Source organism: Passer montanus, unplaced genomic scaffold (assembly GCF_014805655.1).
Source record: "Passer montanus isolate IOZ18808 unplaced genomic scaffold, ASM1480565v1 scaffold15, whole genome shotgun sequence".
NCBI classification, from domain to species: Eukaryota; Metazoa; Chordata; class Aves; order Passeriformes; family Passeridae; genus Passer; species Passer montanus.
In genome coordinates this window covers 13,961,113-13,979,814 of record NW_024362051.1, presented here as the reverse complement: position 1 = coordinate 13,979,814, position 18,702 = coordinate 13,961,113, and the positions used below count along the sequence as shown (strand labels likewise).

Here is an 18,702-nt window from a genome sequence, read left to right as displayed (position 1 = left end):
ATGGTTCAGTTGTTTCCAGGCAGTCTTGTGCAGAAGAGCAAAGACGTGGATTAGAAGTGACCTTCCTCCTTGACTCCCCCACCTCTCATTCTTTCTCTCCACCCCAGCCACGGCTGTGGGACCCGGGCTGGGCTGTGCTTACCCAACGTGCTCCCTTACCGTGTGTTTGTGCTGTTGCAGAGTTCTTTGCAGAACTGGACAAGGTGATGGGGCCGCTGGTGTTCAACACGAGCATCATGACGGAGCTGGTGCGCTACACGCGGCAGGGCCTGCACTGGCTGCGCCTGGACGCCAAGTGAGGAGCAGCCCTGCCCTGCCCTGCCCCCTCAGCTGCCTCGCCTCCTCTCCACAACACTGTGTCATGTCAATAAGGAAGACTGCCATAACACATTGCTTAGTTGACACTAAGAGCAAGGAATGCTTTCCCATGTCTCCCATCCTCATTCGTGTTTTGTGTTTAACCCCAAATCAGCTGGTTCATGGACTTCTCCAGTATTCCCGGTTTAAGTTATTTAAGTATTTGAAAATCTGCTACGTAAAAATTGTAGTTTTGCTGATCTGTCATGGATAGATCATTGGGATTCCAGTCACAATACATGAATAGTCAGTTTAAATCCTATTTATTTTAATTTTTTTAATTTTAATTTTGAAAAGCCCCCTTTGGGGCTGGTTTTAGCTATTTCTTCTTCCCTAAATTTCCCCTTTTGAGTACTTAGAAATTAAACCTAGACACTTTATTTAAGTACTTTGTGAGCTTTGTTACTCTGTAATGTCTTGTGGTGGTAGAGCCTGTAAAAGGAACTAGGGTTGATAGGTTCTAACGAGTAGGGACACCATACTTCTCATGCCTAATGCCTATGAGTCGACTAATAAATGACAACTACAGATTTATTATTGCAGAATTTGTACTAAATAGAAAAGTTCCAGATATTCTTCTACGTATTGAGATACTTCATTTAAATGAATTATAAAGAAATTTATATGGAAAAATATTTAGCTGGATCTGCCTTGGATTGTTTCCAAGGCAGCTTCAAGCCATCGATTAACACTATAACAATCACAAAACATTACAGTAATTTGCATTTAATGTAACGTCCAGGCAATGGTGTAGGAATGACCTTCAGTGCGATGGGTGCGATGCAAACAGGAAAGGCTTTGGAAAAGGACAATCTTGTGCTTTTTTGCATCTCTTCATTTCAAATACCTTTTGTTTCCGTGCTTGTCACTTTTTGACAGTTACGAAATTGGGGAACTTTGTGGTTCCAAACCCAAGAGTAGCTCAGTTCCTAGCAGAACGGTCATTTGCATCTTTTCCATTGACTGAGAAACCAGGAATCTTTAGTAGAACTCTAGGTCCATTTTGTCCTCTTAGGGTCTGCTGGGTGATGGACACTACAGGCTGGCAGTGCAGCAGCCGCCGCGGGTGGGAGCAGAGCTGCTCCTGCAGGAAGCCCTGCTCTGTGCAGGGTGGATGGATGGCAAACTTGGCTTGACCCCGTGCTAATGAAGGTCCCGTTCATGTCACGTAACATCCACTCCCGAGGGGGCTGCTGGTGCCACAGAGGGGTGCTGGAGCTGCAGGTGGCCCCTCTCCGAGTGCAAACCAAAGTACCTTTCCACGTGAGGTGCTTGTCTGAGTTAAAGGTTTCAAATGCTACTGCTTTCAGTATTGCTTAGTGCCCCCAACATGTCTGGTGTGCCTTATGCCTTACTTTTAGATGAAGATTTTATGAACTGTTTACAAGATGTTTTACAGCAGGACCAGGTATACTGTATGCAGTGGTCTTCTGCAGTACTTGGGTAAAATTCCATTTCCTTTTTCAAAGTCCCAGTGTCTGTCACACAAACTGACTCATCGTGGTGGTCTCCTTCCCCAGAGTCCAACTCTGAATCCTTTGGAGTGAGATTGTGGAATGCTGCTTTGTTTTCTCTCCCATCGAACCCTTTATTCTGTACCAGATATGAACGTGCATGTTCAGGAAAATTATTGCACTAAATTTTTTGTGTAGGTGTAGTTAAGTGCCAAAATCACGGCAACCTCGAGAGAAGGAATAGAATTCTACGCTCCTTAGTACTGCAGTATGTCCTATGGGCTTTAAGAGTTTAGAAGTTTTGCAAATTAGTAACCTACTACAAGGTAGCTGCATCTTCGTAGAGCTTCCTTTGCGTCCCAGCGTGTTTTGTACTTCCAGAAAAGCTTTGCTACGTCCGGATTGATAAACGGGGAACAGACCTGGGGCTCTCCCTGACTCGACTCTTCAGGTCTGTCGGAGCATCCTTTTTATGGAATCACTGTGCAAGGTCACCTTTCTGTTAGTCTTTGCTGTTGGAGACAGAACTCTGTACCCTCAAACTCCCCGCCGTGGGCATGGGACACTGTCAGCTGTGTTTCCTTTCCTCCTCTGAAGTGCCTCGCACACCTCTGACGCTGAGAAATCCCTTGGTAGAAGTTGCATTCGTGGGTGGGTTTGTGTGTAGTGCTGCACTAGCCAGCGTGGCTGTTCTTGGCTTGCTCCTTTGTGCACAGTCACCATTGCTGTCAGCAGGAATGGTGTCATCTCGGGGAATTTTTTTTCCTTAACTAGAGTCCCACAAATACCTTTTGGTGTCACGCGAAATCGGCCCCTTGGAAACGCATCACTTATCCCTAGAGCAGTGGATCTTAGAAATTGGCTTCAAACAACCAGAAGGCTTTTTTAGTGTCAAAATGTGGACCTGAGCTGGTTGGAAGTGTCCCAGCTGAAGGGTGAGCTCCATGGTGGCACGTCTCTGGAGTGTTGTGTCCGTGCGGGGGATCCGCAGGGGCTTGGGCATGGATAGGAAATGCCTTGTGCAGCTGGGGCTGGTGCAAACAGATCAGCTCAAACCTCGCAATGCCAAAAGCATATCTTCATTTGGGATTGACCCTTGTTTCCGTGAGGAAAGTTCTGTACTTGATCAGATTTTATAGCCAAAAAAAAAAGCAAATAAGTCCTAGGCTTCCATCCCTCTGCCGAAGCAGGAGGGCTCTGTCCCTGTCCTGGGCAGCTCCAGCACCACAGGGGGAGTGCAGGTCACAGGAGTGACTGAGGAGGGACTCCCCAGTCCTGGCTTCCCAAATGATTCCCTGGACAGGGAATATGGATCAATACATATCAATGCTGTAATTTTAATTCCCTTGCTGATCATGGCCCCAGTTGGTGAATCTTACAAATGGCTCAATCAGACTAGGCTTGCTCAGCTATCTGTGCTGTTTGACTTTGCTCTCAGACTTGCAGGTTCCAGGTGATAAAGGTGCAAACCATTTATAATTCCAAACAAATCTTCAGGAGCCCAGAGTAAACCAGCCCAAGAGTTTTGTTTTGATTTGAATCTCAGCCATAAAGCAGAGCAGACGGATGGCTCTCCTTGGCTTCGATGGCAGTATGCAATTTGTATTGTATGTGTCTTTTAATATATATGTATATATATATGACTCAGTCTGTCCAAAGTATATGTTATACTTGTTTTTAGATTATGGTGCAACTGACTATATTGATATATTATTTATTGAGTGCTGAGTCACCATCTTATTGGTGATAAATATTGCATATTATCCAGGAGTGCAATGTATATTCCTTTAGATTGCTGAGGCTTGATTGCTGTGGTAACAAAAAATGCCCTGAAATGTATTTATGAATGGCCCCAACACACAGAGAGTCAGAATTTATGGGAATGATGTAGCACTTGCCTGGGGCAAGTAAAATAAAGCCGTAGGCAGAGAATTACGGAGTTTGCCCAAAAGGCAAACTGCTGGAGAGAGAGAGAAACTACCTTTGCTGTATTTAATGTCATTTTCTGAACAGATCTTTGCTGTCACTGCAGTGTTTCCATTGAGGCAGATCCACAAGGGCCTGAGCAAGTCAAGTTTGAATTACCCATTGGGGAGTAAACAACTTCCAAATTCTTACCTTCACAACAAATCCTTGGGTCGGGGTTGAACCTTCTCCCTGTGCTGTGTCAGTGTTCTGGAAAACCCCTGTTCCCGAGCAGTGGGGTCAGTGCTGGGCATCCTGAGGGACAGAGAGGAGCCAGAGCTCTGCTCAACTCCCCCAGCTGCAGAGCTGTTCAGGAGGGGACTCCGAGCAGGAGGTGTCGGTGGGCTCCTGCTGTGTGCCAGGCTTTGGGGCTGGGGTGCCCCTGGGGAGGGAAGGGGTCCAGGCTGGGCTCCCCTGGCAGGTCAGGCTCAGCCCTGGCAGCAGGGGAGCAGCTCCAGCTGCTGAGACATCTCACAGGGAGCTGGAGAGCCCGTGCTCCCCTGGTTCCATCCCACCTGGAGCTGAATTCCTGGGCTGTGTGAGCTGAATTCCTGGGCTGTGTGAGCTGGATTCCCCAGGCTGTGTGAGCTGGGCTCTGCTGTGCCCGTGCTTCCCCTGGTTCCATCCCGCCTGGAGCTGAATTCCTGGGCTGCGTGAGCTGGGCTCTGCTTCGCCCGTGCTCCCCTGGTTCGATCCCACCTGGAGCTGAATTCCTGGGCTGTTTCCCCCTTCCTGGGCCAGCCTGCCTCCAGTCCCCAGCCCTGTCCCAGCTCCTGGCACTGCCTTGGCATTCCACATCCCAAACTCTACTCCAAGGACCAGGCATGACTTTCCAAGCACAGTTCCTGACATTTGTATCTGGTCCCCCTTTTAAATTGTTTTAAAAAAATTTTGTATATGGAGGATAAAGTGCTTATATATTTATTAAAAATCCTTTATCTTATTTGAAACTATTATTTGGTGAAGATGGGGTTTTTCTTTTGGGGGAGGGCTGGGGAGGGGAGGTAACTTTTAACCTGTCACTTATAAATGAAGCCCTGATTAATCCTACAGAAAGGTACTATTAGTAACTAATGGGATGTCTCTGTTTTATGCTTTGTACATGACAAGTCCATGTGTTACATTTTGTTTTCTATCAAAAGATTTGGGCATCTGTCTTCAACCAAAACCAGAAAAAATAGAAACAAACTGTGATTTTATTTGTTGCAATACATTTGAAATTTCAAAGGGTACTTTGGGGCTCAAAATTAGGATTTCTAAGTCAGTATGTGCATTTCACGTAATAAAGCTGTTAATGGTGAGCAAAGTATTATATACTAACTAGATTTTTTCCACATCTGTATAGTATATTCTATGTATTTTGTGGTATTGAGATTATAGAAAGTTTAGTGTCTGAAACATGCGTTTAATGTGTATTTTTAAACAAATTTATGGCAATTAAAATATTTGGAGAAAAGGGTATCACATTTCAATTTGTAAAGATCTTTTTAACTACTGTGTCATTAAAATGCTTTGTACAATGCAAAACTGTAACTGGAGAAACTAAGTTTAATAAATATCAAATAGATTTTCTGTATTAAACTTCCAACCCCCTGTGCTTGTATCTGTTTTGTGGGGCCTTCTCCTCCTGGAAGTGCATTTTTAGGCAGAATTTCATTCCTTGTTCCTATTGCTCTGTGAAACAAAAGAAAAGTAGCATCCAGTGTGTGTGTCCAGACTTGTTGATATTTTTTTTTGTCTTTCAGCCTCCACGTCAACATCCAACACATCAAAACAACATTTTGATCAATTCATTTTAAGACAGGAGAGAAGGTCAGTGGCAAAAGTCAGTCTAGGACATGTATTTAAGTAAATTTGATTAGAAATAATTAAAAGTAAATAGTTCTCGTTCCACTTCTTGCTGGATATATTTGGGATATTGGAATTGCTATCAGGATTATCAGTTTGGCTCCCTCTTTTCAACAGGCCTTTATCAGAGAGCTGATAAGATTGGGAGGGGATGGGGCCTGATCTACTTTATGCTCCTGCCAGGGGGAAGGAGAAACATCCAAAGTCTGGCTGGAACTGAGCCCCAGCTCTGTGCTCAGCATCCACTTTGCTCGAGATACAAGGAAAACCAAGCTGCTTTGCTGAATATATATTTTAATTCACACTTCAAATAAATAATAGGAAGCATTACAAAAAAACCAAACGAGGAGGAGATGCAGAGCCCTTTTATTGAGCTTGGCCAGAGCCTCCAGAGGCGTGGCTGGGGAGGAGATGCTCTCGAGCTCCTTGAAGTCCTTTCATCAGCACATGTGACAGAAATATTAAATACTCTGCTTGCTGGAGGCCCTTGCAGCTCCCGAGCAGTCAATAAATACATCCCAAGTGTGTGGAGCATGGTGAGCAGTAACAGTGCAGGCTGTGCTTGGTGCCAGCTCACGCCGAGGCCGTGGAGAGGAGGCAGCGGTTCTTCCTGGGGAGAAAAACCCTCGTGAGGCACTGGGGCTGGGGCTGCCCTGCCAGGCTCAGCCTGGGCTGCCAGGTACGTCTGTGCCAGCACTGCTGGCCTCAGCCACTCTGTGGTCCCCTCAACTACTCAGCCTTAATTCAGTTTTTGGTCTTTGTTTTCCATCAGAATTCCAAACATAGTATAGCACCCCACCCTGTCCTACTTACTTACTTATCCTGATAATTTTTAATACAAAATAAGCTTATTTATAATAATATTCATTGATAATAGGATACACCTATAGTATATTATCTCTATATTATTATATACTATACTATATATAGTATATCATATTCATAATAGGATGTACTTATCTTTTACTGCTGTTTACATATAGTACAAAATGGCTCTTTTCTATCTTGTCTGAGTGCTGGTGTGTGTACACAGCAGGTGCCATACAAAATCAACTTTCAGTCATTAAGTAATAATTTTAACTAATCAATTTATAGGTAGTTGGACAATTTGCTCATGCCTAATGAGAACTGAATAGCTTTTGATGTTGTAGTTGCTTTTTAAACTATGAGCTTAAGTAACACCTTAAAGTGATTAATTTAGGGTAAGATATCAATACAGGCTTTTTACTTGTCATCAGTACATGGTTTAGAAGGGAGGATTAATGGGAAGGTCTATAAATTGCCTAAAAGGTCTATAAATTGCCTAAAAGCTGTCTGGAGCCCTGTGTTCTCTTTGCCCAGCCAGGTTATTTGGGGTTGCAGTGAAAGGACTGGGGCTGGCACTCGGGAGAGCTGGACTCTGCTCTGTTTGCTCTGCTTACTAAAGACTCTGTTACCCCATCCCTATTCCTGGTATCTTTTTTTGTGCACAGAGTGACCTCTGGACCCCGCGTGGAGGAGCCCAGGTGGGAGCTGCTGCGTGCTTACCTGCAGAGCATGGTGAGGCACTCGCTGTTGTCCCTGCACGAGGCCCCGATGGGTCTCAGGGACACTCCTCTCCAGAAGGGCGTCATCCGCCGCTGCCGGGGGCTGCGGGGCTGCGGCTGCCGCGGGGACAGGGACACGCCGTGGCTCTGAAACACAGCAGGGTGGGCGTCAGCACACGGGGCAGTGCAGCGCGCCCTCGTCCTGCTGCTCAGCTCAACAGCCTTCGTTTCAAGTGAAGCACTTGAAATCTCTCTGGTTTCCAGATGGCAGCACCCTCTGGGTGAAGCACAGCTTGCAGCCTGACCCCAGAGAAATATCTACCCAAATTAATGATGGTTTCCATCTTCTTGGGAGTGAAGGCAGGATCACTGGCTGAGCTGTGGCTCAGAGCAGCCCAGTATTCACTAGGCAGTAACTCTGCATTTTTATGATGTTGAATCCTCTAAAAAGCCCTGCTGTCATGTCTTAGCTCCTGCCAGTTTTCCATCCAAATCATAACAGCTTTTGTGGACTGCCTGTCCTTTGAATAGCCCTTTAAATAGTTTATTTCAGTATGGTCTCAGTTTACCTGGCTGAGCAGCAGTGAGCAGAGCAGAAGGGCTGCCATCACTTTCCACCAGTGCATCTTCCCAGCAGGAGCTGTCCCTGGGAGCAGCCGTGGGCAGAGGAGGCACAAAGAGCTCCAGTCAGGACTTCCCAGGCTGTCAGCTACATTTTTATAGACTTCATTCTCTTATCGTTGCATCAGCTGCCCGTTATTACAGGAGCAAAGTTCGCTTTGGAGCAAGAGGGAATTGCTAAGTCTACATCTGCTGCAGCGATCTGGTTCAAGGCCTGACTCGAGCTAATGATTTACTCCCCTTCCACTTGTACTTTGTCTGGTCAGTTGTGCTGACCCCTTGTGCCAGCTGTTCCTTTTTTTAAAGCCCTCCTAAGATGTTACCAGAACTCCATGGTCTATTTGTAAGCAAAAGGGGGGGTGGCCCAAATTATTGTGGTAAAGATCAAAAGCTTAATTTAACTTCTGTAGCTCTGAGTTAGCCAACCAGGGGTAAGGGTTGTCTTGCCAAGCTGATTTGGAGCAGAGAATTGTGCTTTTGATTTGTTTCTCACTGTTGGTACATGAAAGAACCATAAGGAAGTTGCTTAACCTTTATTTCCAGGCACACAGTGCTCAAAAAGCAGGTGTAACATTTTCCAGCTGGGTTTGGGAATGCAAAACGTGTGATAACTCACAGAGCTCTTCCCCAGGAATCCCAAGGTGTCGCAGATAATCATCTCTGGGTAGATAATGGACGAGGCTGCTCAGGGCTTGTCTGGAGCTGAGGAGCTCCATGTGCAACTGTGGTTTCATGGATGAGCCATCTCTGCCCCGAGCTGTGTCACTCACCATCGGGCTTCCAGGAGTGCCAGCAGCTCCCACGGGGGTGGAGGGGCTCATTGCCATGGAGAGGAAAATGCAGTTTTTCCATTGTGGAGTGAGGTTGCAGCAGCAGAGACAGGTGTGAGCACAGCTGGTACCTCTCATCTCCCCTCTGCCTACACACTTGTGCTGGTCCCAGCGTCTGGTGGCTCCTCACCTGCGGGATCTCGTTGGATGGGGCTTGGAGCAACCTGGGCTAGTGAAGGTGGGGAGAACTGCCAGAGCTTTTAAGGGCCTTTCCAACCCAAAGCACGCTCTGGTTCTGTCTGGCACCCATGTCTGTCAGGTCAAGACATCTGAGAGTGCAGAGTGACATAGAGAATTCCAGCCTGTGTCACTGTGTGCAGCTTTTAGAACACACTGTTTGAATTCAAGTAAATATGATTACTTTATTAAATTACTATATAATTACTTTACTAAATTACTTTATAAAGTAGTAAGTGTATAATGAACTGTTTTAGCTAAATTGTAAATACAGATCTGGATGTCACAGGCTCTATTTCTCTGATTGCTTAATGTGAAGGCACAAGTGCCAGCGTGGAGGGCAAGTGACTTAGATTAAGATAATGCAGCGATGTCAGATGATTACCCCTTAGCCCAAATTTCCCTGGGATGAAAAGAAAAACCTTCCCAGCACAGTGTATAACACTATTTGATCATTCCCATCATAGGATGGTTCTTACACACCTTCCTCTGCCCTACTTGTTTTGCTTCTCTGGGAGGAGGAAGCAAAATTTTCGTTATTTCACCTTCTTGGATCTTAAGAAGAGAAGGAAATAGGACAGTAAATCATGGCGGACAAGTAGCTGAATTTTAAAAGTTTATTTTATATTTGGGTGGGAATTTCTCAGTTGTGTTTCCCGTGGAGTCCTTCCTTTTCATGTAACTGAGTTTAATTTCTGCTGTTTCCATCAGGCACTAGTGTAGAACACAAAGGAGGACAAGCAGCAGGAGCAGGAGCCCTGACTACGTCCATGAAGCACAGGGTTTGGAAGAGCAGCAGAGCCCTCTGTAAGTCATCATCTCTCAGCTTTGTTGGCTGGGGAAGGCTGGTACTTTGTGATGATAGATCAGAATTATTGTCTGTCCCTCTGGGTCACTAATAGCATCAGATTGTCCCTGTCAGGCAGCAAACTACTCTGTGCAAGAAACTGAGAAAAAAAGAGTGTAAGTGAGCTGGTCCTTTCCATGCCCTCAATTCCCGCAGGCCAGTACGACACCACAGCAGAGATGTGAGAAAATAAACACAATATGTTGCTCTGTTGCCACTTCTAATAATCGCCCAAAGGAGAACAGAAATAAGTGAGTGAAAACTTCTCAAGCACATTGTTCAGATTCTGAAATGCCCATGGGTCGAACTCCCACTGGCACAGGGCTGGCAGGAGCCATCCCAACTGGGAATGGGGCCTGCATCCGAGGTGGAGGCTGGCAGGGCAGGGTTGGGAGGGGTGGGCACAGTCACAGGATGGCAGGGCAGGGTTAGGAAGGGTGGGCAGGGTCACAGGATGGCAGGGCAGCGTTAGGAGGGGTGGGCAGGGTTGGGAGGGGTGGGCACAGTCACAGGATGGCAGGGCAGGGTTGGGATGGCTGGGCAAGGCCAGGATGGGGCAGAGGCTGGGCAGGGGAGGCTGGGCAGGGTAGCAGCAGGCTGCAGGTGGAGCAGCCGGGCGCTGACCCTGTCCCTCGGCGCTGCCCGTGCCTGGCGCGTGGCCGCGGTGCCACTGCCCCTCTGTTTGCGTTAGTCTGGCCCCTGGGCCAGGCACAGTTCAGCCGTCTGTGAGCAGGAGCAGGGACCTGGCAGAGCCCCGGGCAGTGCTGGGGCAGCACTCGCTGACAGGGCTGCTGAGGCACCGCTTCACGGGGGCTGTCACTGAGGCCAGCAGCTCTGCGGCAGGACACCACGTTCTGAATGAGACACCTCAGGGACAGGGACTGTTATACAGGCACAGTGACAGACAAACTGCCAGAGGCAGCTGAGATGGGATATTGGGAATCGTTCCCTGTGAGGCCCTGACACACATTTCCCAGAGCAGCTGTGGCTGCCCCTGCATCCCTGGCAGTGCCCAAGGCCAGGCTGGACAGGGCTTGGAGCAGCCTGGGATAGTGGAAGGTGTCCCTGCCATGGCAGGGATGGCACTGGATGGGCTGAGGTCTCTTCTGGGATAAATCTGCCTCTGTACATCTCTGCCAGCTCACAGCCACAGCAGCCAGTTTGTTGCCCCTCACTTGCTTAAGCTGCCTAGAAAATACCAGTGACCCAAAATGCAGCTAAACCTGGGATATTCTGGGGACAACTTGGGAGCACTGGCTGATTGATTTTATTGCTACTTATGCCAGCCTCAGGCAGTGCTTGGAGGAAACACAAGAGGCTGAGCTGTCTCACGTGCTCTGATCCCCAAAATACTCCAGCACTGAGCTATAAAAACTGCATCGCCCCAGCTTCCTGAACTGAGAGCCTGAGCATCATTGTCTTCCTGACAGCCCAGCCCTGAGCACACAGGGAAACGTCATTCCTGCCGTGCAGATAAGATAAACTCCCAGGACAGCTCCAGGAATAGCACGGCAGGAACACCAACGTGTTGCTCTGCATGGGATGGGAGCTGGAGGAAAGTCAGAGGAACATTGGGAGGGAAAATTTAGGATAAAGGAACCAGCCAGGTGTTCTGAGCTTCCAACAGTGGAGGTGTTTCTATACTCAGAGACACAAGGTGAATTTGTCACCCTGTGTCAAGTTTATTAGCAGCAGCTGATTTTTTAATCTTCAGGCATTAAACAGTCTTGCTTCTCCTGGCAGTTTTCAAGTAGGTTCTGATGCAGTCTCTTACCACTGATCAGATACAGGTGTAGTTAATTACCCAATTAACATTAGCATAACTAGGTAATGAGAATCACAGGATCAGAGAACAGCCCAGGTTGGAAGGGACCTTGGCAGATCAGCTGGTGCAGGCATTTGTGGGAAGGGAGCCCAGAGGAGGTTACCTGGCACCCCGTCCAGTCACCTCCTGAAACCCCAGGCTGTTCCAGGGACAGATTGTTCTCACTGGAAAAAATTCCTTTGTTACACAGAGATGAAACCTCTCGTGGTGCAGCCTGTACCTGTTCCCTTCATCCTCTGCCCGGGGCTCCCGTGAAGAGCGAGCCTCCAGCCAGGGGTCAGGGTCCATCCCAAATCCCAAGCCACCAGCCAGCCCATCCAGCTTTAATCAATACCAGCCCAGGGAGTGTTTGTTTTTCACAGATCTCAAGGCTGAAGGAAAAGCAGCAGCCAGTGATGGGAAAAATAAAGGGGACAAGGAACAATTTCAAACCAGCCCCTGCTGCACTTTATACTGAGGAATATTTCAAAGAAACAGGAATTACCAAGGCTGGAAGTGCTCTAAGATAAAACATCCGAGCACATGGAACTTCAGCCTGATTATCTGCCTGTACAGAGAGAACCAGACGAGGGATTTGGTGCTCCTCACCTCAAACAGCTCGAGACACGGATTTCACACAGAGTCATGGGGCAAAGTTACACTTTATTAGCCAAGGCTTATCTGCCCGTTAATCCCCTCCAGCCATGGGAACAAGCACAGCAGGTCCCGGGGAGCTCCGGAGCCTCGTGGGCACTGTCACTGCTCCTGCTCACTGGTCGTGCTCGTAGTCAGCCGGGTTCTTCCTCTTGAGCCGCTCAAACTCCTGCGTGCCCCACGAATAAATCAGGTAACCGAGGGCTAGAGCTGGCAGGGACAGAGGACAGGCACGGTCAGGGGACACCACAGCGAGGGGACACTGCTAGAAAGGGACACTCCATCAAGGGACAGTGGAATGAGGGGACACTGCTAGAAAGGGACACTCTCCATCAAGGGACAGTGGAATGAGGGGACACTGCTCTAAGGGAATAATGCAGTGAGGGGACACTGCACTGAGGGGGCACTCACAATAAAGTGGCACACGATGCAGTGATGGAACACCTACAAAATTCACTGCAGGGAGGGAACACCGGAATAAGGGGATTTCACCACACGGGGACACTGGAATAAGGAGATTTCACAACACGGGGACACTGGGAGAATGGAATATTCACAATAAGGGGACACCGCAGTGAGGGGACACCGCACCGCGCTCAGCACCTCCCTCCTGAAACCCACACCCTGCCCCAGTGCTTCCCCCTCCCCACATTTACACTGCGAAGGGGGTACAAAAAAGAATAAATCCCCCTGTACTCACGGGGCACCACCTTCAACACCTGGGAGGCGAAGCGGCGGCCCACGTTGGGGACGCCGTGCGACAAGACATTGGGGAAGGCTTGCTGCTCGAAGGGCGACAGGCTGTAGGAGATGACATGGCGCACCCGCGCCAGGTTCCCGAAGTGCTTCCCCATGGCCGCGGTGTCCCCTCGGTCACCGCGCAATGGCCGCCGCCCGCCCCGGAACTGCCTCGGCGAGGCCTTCCGGGGCACCGCCAGCTGCCTTTCCGTTTGTAATAAACGGTAGAGGCGATAAATGAATCACAGTTATACTAAAGTGTGTTTTTAACAGGCGATTTGTAATAAATGATGTGCGCCACTAACGGGCCCCGTCCTGAGGGGAGAAAGGGGGGGGGGGGGGGGGGGGGCGCGGGGGGGGCGGGCGGAAGGCAGTAGGGTTAGAAGGGATATTGGGAAGGAATTCCCTTGTGTGGGGGGGGGGGGGGGGGGGGGGGGGGGGTCACGCGAGGCGCCTGCGCAGTGAGGGGAAAGCGGGGCGGTGCCTCAGAGCGGAAAACCCGCCAAAAATAAATAACCGATAAAAAACCACTTGTGTGTGGCGATTGTGGAGCTCCGATGGAAAATAAATAATGGTCTGGCGAAAAACCCACTTCTGTGTGGCGATTGTGGAGCTCCCATGGAAAAGAATGGTCTGAGGAAAATCCCGCTTTTGTGTGGTGATTGTGGAGCTCCGATGGAAAATAAAGAATGGTCTGAGGAAAATCCCGCTTTTGTGTGGCGATTGTGGAGCTCCGATGGAAAATAAAGAATGGTCTGAGGAAAAACCCACTTTTGTGTGGTAATTGTGGAGTTCCGCAAAATGTCTGAAGCAGAAAATGGAATTATGAAAGAGTTTGCGCCGGAAAAGGCTTTTAAAGGTTAAATATTCCGCCACACCTCCACTCCCTCCCCGCCCGCAATGAGCATCATAAACAATATCGGAATTAGTATTAAAATGCATGACACGCCTACCACATAACTGAAATTACTATTAGATTATATTAGATATCTTCACTATTACTGGAATTATTTGACTATATAAGACATAGTCCATATTATTCGAATTATAGAATATATTCAACATCAAACTTATTTAAATTATTATTAGACTATATTAGAGATCTTCAGCATTATTGCAATTATAATTAGAATCCATTCAAATTATAATAGTATATCAGCTTCCACATTAATGGATAATTATTAAGATTAATAGAATATAATAATCTTCCACATAATTGAAGTTACTAGATACTAGAATTATTAGGCATATTTAACATTATTGGAATTATTATTAGACTAGATGAGAATGGTTAGAATATGAGACATTTTTACCATTATTTGAATTATAATAGAATTATTAGACTGCATTACACATTTTTAACTTTATTTGGATCATTATGCTATATTAGACATATTTGCCATTATATAAACTAATATTACACTATATTATGTTTGTTAGAATATGTTAAACATCTTCAACATTGTTGGAATTCTCGTTAGAATATATTAGGTTCAACATTATTGGAATTATTACAATATATTACACATATTTAATATATTATTGCAATTATTATACTATATTAAAGATTATACCCATTAATGGACTACTAGAATATATTAGGATTATTGCACTACATTAGACATTTCAACATAATTAGAAGGACTTGTCTCAGGAAACAATTCAATTTATTTTCTTTTCTGGCAGGTGAGCAAAGCCAAATTCCCAGGGTTTGGAGGGAAAAGCAGGAGTGGTACAACCCAAGCTGACCCAGCTGCCCACAGTGCTGGCACCAGGATGGTTTGATGTGACACCAGGACTCTGTTTTGAGCACTTTGATTTCAGCAGTCAGAGACTGAAAGCTGGAGCAGGATCCTCACTTTTGGGGCAGATCTGTGCCCCAGGAGCTCTCCAGACACCCCACCATCCGTGGGTTCAGTGACCAGGTGAACCAGAGACACCTCTCACAGTCCCTGCCCTGCCAGGCTGAATTCCCAGCCTCTGGAAGTGCTCAGGATCTCAGGTAGGGCTGCTCGGGTGGCTGAGTGCAGAAAGGTACAGCATTTATTCATTAATCCATTAGCCAAAGGATGTTCTGAACAAGTTTTACAAGAGAGTGCTGCTCCACAGCCTTTAACTAACAAACAAACAAGAAAAATCCCCACTAAAGCTGAGAGGTTTTGTGTATGAACCCCAAGTCCAGGAGGAGAAAATAAATCATAATAAATCAATTACAGCAAAAATTTGGTGTGAAAGCATCTAGAGTTGAGGCAGTTGTTACCTCCTACAGTTTCATTGTGAGAGGAAATAAAACTGTGGCCCCACATTTCAGAATATTAAACCCACTGAACAGCATTTACATCAACATTTAAGGCTTTTAGAAGCCATTTTGGGGGATTAAGTTTTTAAACAATTCTTCCTGCTTCAGAAGCCAGTGGCAGTGTGGCTCCAGTGGACAATCCTCTGCCCTCACCCCATAGACAGCTGCTCCTCATTCTTGAATCAACGGAAGCCTCACCTGATGCCAATTGTTACCAAAAACGTGCCTTGATTTAGTGTTCACAAATTACCCACAGCTGCCCTTAAATTCTTACCCTTCTTTTACCTGAGAAAGCCCAAAAAGTGCAACAGAAGAAAAGCAAAAAAACCAACCTGTTAACTGTAGAACTGTGAGGAAGGGTTTTGTCACCCTGCTTGGAAGAGCTGGAATGTGGTAGGGGAAGAGAATAAAAAACTGCAGAAATAATCCTGACATTAAAGACTTTCTCCCCTCCCTAGTCATTGCTGGAGATGCCACACACAAGGTTTCTGTAGAGGCACAGTAGCAGGCACTGCATGTCAGGGTATGTGTGATAGCCATTTATTCATCTCTTTTCTTTTTAAATCTGTAATAAAGCAGTTTAAAAATAGACATTTAGTACTTGAAACCTTTCCCCCATTTTAAATGCAACATTCTCCTGATAAAAAGACACTATTTACATTTAATTGCACATCCGAGAAAGGCTGAGTGAGTACAAAAAGCAGTGCTCTGATGTGAACCCCCTTCTGCTGACTCGGTGCTAGCTCCCAGCTCCCGGAGCTGCAGCAACGCTGCTCGGCGGATGGCAGCGGCAGGACCCTGAGAACGCCAAACTACAATCCGTGCTGGGCAGCGCACACCCCTCCCGGGGCAGGGCGCACTAGCGGCAGGTGCACTTGGTGGCGATCATGTCCTCGTACTCCTTGTAGGCGATGGAGCCGTCGGGCTCGATGGTCAGCACGCTGAGCGGGCTGTAGGCGGCCGGCACGCACGAGGGCCGGGGCACCGAGGGGTCCAGGCGCTCGTAGATGAGCGTCTGCACCATGGTGTGCACCGGCGAGCCGTAGCGGTGGCCCAGGGCGCGGGGACAGTCCCCGCGGCAGAACTGCGGGCTGTAGCGGTGCGGGGCGATGATCCAGCGGTCCCAGCGCAGCTGGCTGAAGCTCAGGCGGAAATTGTGCAGCTCGCACTCGTGCGGAGGGAGCGCAAACTGCTTCAGGTACTCGCTCAGGTTGCGAGGCGAGGCGGCTTTGGGGTTCTCGTTCCTTCGCTGGCGAGAGGCCCTTTTACCCTGGGGATTGCCTTGGTCGCCCTTGGGAGGATCCACAAGCGGGCTGCTGCTTTTCCTGCCGTGCCCCAGGGAGCTCCCCCGGTGATAAGCTTGCTCGCTGGTGTCATTCAGATACAGCAGAAGGGAAGGGGGAACCAGTGTCACGTCAACAGCGTTTTCCAGTTTCGTGCTCCCTTGTGGGTCACCCGTCAGACAAGTGAAGTTCAGAGCCATGTGCACATTCCTCCTGTTCGTAGCAATCAGAGGCTGGAGGAAAGAAGTCACATCCATCTCCACCCATTTGCGTTTCCTAACGTCAAAGTGCAGGCTAAAAGCTAAAGAGTGGGAAATGCTGGGACAAACTTGGCTGGAAAAATCATGTTCCTTAAGGGATAAATGGCAGATGCAGGTAATGGAAGAGGAAATGGGAACAGATGTGTCAAAGGAATAGAGCAAGACAGACTTGAGTAAGTGCTCCAGAGCAGTAACACGATCCAAGCTGAAGACTAAATCCACCGAGTGAACATCTCCTGGGAAGGGAAACAGATTCCTGTCATGTTAGTATGTCTTATTGTTCCACCTAGACATAAATACTGTTGTGGTGGATAAGTAAAAAACATTCAGCAGCATAAGAAAACAATTTCAATGCCCTCCCTTACATTTACTGTGTGAAATTTCTACTTTGGACAGGGACATATGAGCTAAAAATTAAGAAATCTTAAAAAAAAAAAAAAGAAAACCCCTGATTTTAACAGTTATTAGGATTCATTTCTTTAAAAGAACCAGCAGAGGAGGAGGTCAGCTGTTGTCTCTTTAGTGCTGGTGTGTGGTAACAGGAACTAAACACTCCAGATGATACAAACCATGAACTCCTCCTCAAAGGGCTGTTCCTGTGCAGCAGCACAATGCTGGTATTTATCTGTCTTTCTAGAGAAAAACCCGAGTCAGGAGAACTCAGGTCACCTCAGCAGGATTAACAGCCAACGATTTCTAGGTGCTGTTGTTGTGATCAGCCCACATTTAAGAAAGCCATGGAAGCACCATAAATTACAGTGTGCCCAGCCATCCCAGCTCTGAGCCTGATTTAAAAGGTAATTCTGCTCTTCCCTTCAGGCTTTGGTCATTATTCTTCTCTAGCAAATGTACCAGGCAAGGAGGGGAGCCTCTGGCAGTGGGTTCTGGCAGCTTGGTACAAGTCTCATACCAGCGCTGCAGCTCTTTGAAAAAAGCAAAGCCAAGATGGGCTGCAGAAGGAAATGTACTGCCCATTATACCTCAGCATTTTTTGCACTTTTCTTACTTCGCTCAGATCTGCTTGTGGCTTTTTCTGACTCATGAGGAGATGAGTCAGCCTGAAACATCAGCATGCCTTGTACATAGCACTTGTGTGGTGCTCCCCAGCCTGTAAAGTCTGTACCTAGTACCCACTCAAGGAGAAGTAGGCTATGAAGAACTCCCCCAGTTCAGGAGAGGAGCCTCCAGAACTAAAATAGGAAGGAAGGAGGTATTTTTATCAGCTGCTGCGGGCACAGAACACGCAGAAAGCCAGCAGCACCGCACACCTACCTTTCCCCAGGTGCGCCGGGCTGTGCTCGCATTCCCAGCACGGGGTGAAGAGCCGCACCGTGTTATAGAGGCGGCCTCGCTGCGCCTTGGGGATGCCGTCCCTGGTGGCAGACATCCTGTACAGCCTCTTCATGTAGCGAAGGGCCCTGGAGTCCGGCTGCAGCCGCGGCGCCTCGCTGTGCCAGCCCCGGGGGCCGCGGTCGCGCAGCACCTTCAGCAGCGGGGGCAGGAGGGCATGGGCTGGGGCCGGACCTTGGGGCAGCTGCAGCCCCGCAGCATCCTCGGGAGCTGCCAAAAACCCAGGGGCCTCCGCAGAGCCCTGCTGGCCGGCAGCATCCTCAGAAACTGCCAAAATCGCAGGGGCCTCCGCAGAGCCCCCCCGGCCCCTGGAGCGGGGCGAGCACTGCGTGCCAGCAGAGAGCCAGGGCAAGCAGCAGTACAAACAAACGCAAATCCTCCAAGCGCTCGCCATGCTCTCCAGGGCTCCAGATGAAAGATTAGCTCCCCTCAAGTATTCGAGGAAAAACAAGAGGGCCTGAGCCCCATCCCTTATATAGGTTGCAGCTGTGGAATGTGAGGGAGGTTTCCTTCTGATTAGGGAGCAAAGAGAAAGGTCTGCAGCTGGCCCCTGAAGCCACAGGTTCAGTGCAGTTGGGCTAAGCCTTGGCCCTGGAGGATTATTATAAAGAGATACTAATTCTGAGTTAACCTTTTTCACATGGGAAATGACAGGCTGGGAGTGAGTGCCAGCCCGCAGAGGGAGCTGG

The 18,702-nt window shown here is 48.1% G+C and overlaps 4 protein-coding genes across 7 annotated transcripts in view; 1 reads left to right on the top strand and 3 right to left on the bottom strand.

Annotated features, from left to right (window-relative positions):
- Positions 1-12,221, top strand: part of AFF4 (AF4/FMR2 family member 4) — a 53,050-nt gene extending 40,829 nt beyond the window's left edge. Inside the window, exons 22-25 of one of the 4 annotated variants that reach the window (XR_005626700.1) lie at positions 5,522-6,303; positions 7,097-7,129; positions 9,490-9,585; positions 11,813-12,221. Coding sequence is in view for 3 of the 4 variants with exons in the window: in XM_039701626.1 (XP_039557560.1) it covers positions 181-299 (119 nt within the window). In the remaining variant the exon portion in view is untranslated. Of the gene's footprint in view, positions 1-180; positions 5,358-5,521; positions 6,304-7,096; positions 7,130-9,489; positions 9,586-11,812 lie in introns of those variants that run through there. The other 3 variants (XM_039701628.1, XM_039701629.1, XM_039701626.1) reach the window with 3 other exon arrangements.
- LEAP2 (liver enriched antimicrobial peptide 2) lies at positions 5,974-7,869 on the bottom strand. Its single transcript, XM_039701637.1, has 3 exons — positions 7,720-7,869; positions 7,152-7,297; positions 5,974-6,234 (listed from the first exon to the last, which is right to left on the bottom strand). Exons 1-3 carry the CDS (start codon positions 7,774-7,776, stop codon positions 6,198-6,200), a joined length of 240 nt encoding a protein of 79 aa, XP_039557571.1. The 5' UTR covers positions 7,777-7,869; the 3' UTR covers positions 5,974-6,197.
- LOC120498646 (cytochrome b-c1 complex subunit 8) lies at positions 12,073-13,102 on the bottom strand. The gene is made up of 2 exons (XM_039701636.1): positions 12,784-13,102; positions 12,073-12,293 (listed from the first exon to the last, which is right to left on the bottom strand). Exons 1-2 carry the CDS (start codon positions 12,935-12,937, stop codon positions 12,199-12,201), a joined length of 249 nt encoding a protein of 82 aa, XP_039557570.1. The 5' UTR covers positions 12,938-13,102; the 3' UTR covers positions 12,073-12,198.
- Positions 13,103-15,638: 2,536 nt separating this feature from the next.
- GDF9 (growth differentiation factor 9) lies at positions 15,639-18,558 on the bottom strand. The gene is made up of 2 exons (XM_039701630.1): positions 17,936-18,558; positions 15,639-16,899 (listed from the first exon to the last, which is right to left on the bottom strand). The coding sequence occupies exons 1-2, from the start codon at positions 18,405-18,407 to the stop codon at positions 15,980-15,982; spliced, it is 1,392 nt and encodes a 463-aa protein (XP_039557564.1). The 5' UTR covers positions 18,408-18,558; the 3' UTR covers positions 15,639-15,979.
- Positions 18,559-18,702: the final 144 nt, after the last annotated feature.

Coding starts and splice junctions, on each gene's coding strand:
- LEAP2 (XM_039701637.1), bottom strand. CDS start 7,776: ATGCACTGGTGGAAAGTGATGGCAGCCCTTCTGCTCTGCTCACTGCTG. Junction 7,298..7,719: donor GCTCACTGCTGCTCAGCCAG/GTAAACTGAGAC, acceptor GCTGTGTTTCAG/AGCCACGGCGTGTCCCTGTC. Junction 6,235..7,151: donor TGCCTCACCATGCTCTGCAG/GTAAGCACGCAG, acceptor TTTTCTCCCCAG/GAAGAACCGCTGCCTCCTCT.
- LOC120498646 (XM_039701636.1), bottom strand. CDS start 12,937: ATGGGGAAGCACTTCGGGAACCTGGCGCGGGTGCGCCATGTCATCTCC. Junction 12,294..12,783: donor GGTGTTGAAGGTGGTGCCCC/GTGAGTACAGGG, acceptor TGTCCCTGCCAG/CTCTAGCCCTCGGTTACCTG.
- GDF9 (XM_039701630.1), bottom strand. CDS start 18,407: ATGGCGAGCGCTTGGAGGATTTGCGTTTGTTTGTACTGCTGCTTGCCC. Junction 16,900..17,935: donor CCCGGCGCACCTGGGGAAAG/GTAGGTGTGCGG, acceptor TTCCCTTCCCAG/GAGATGTTCACTCGGTGGAT.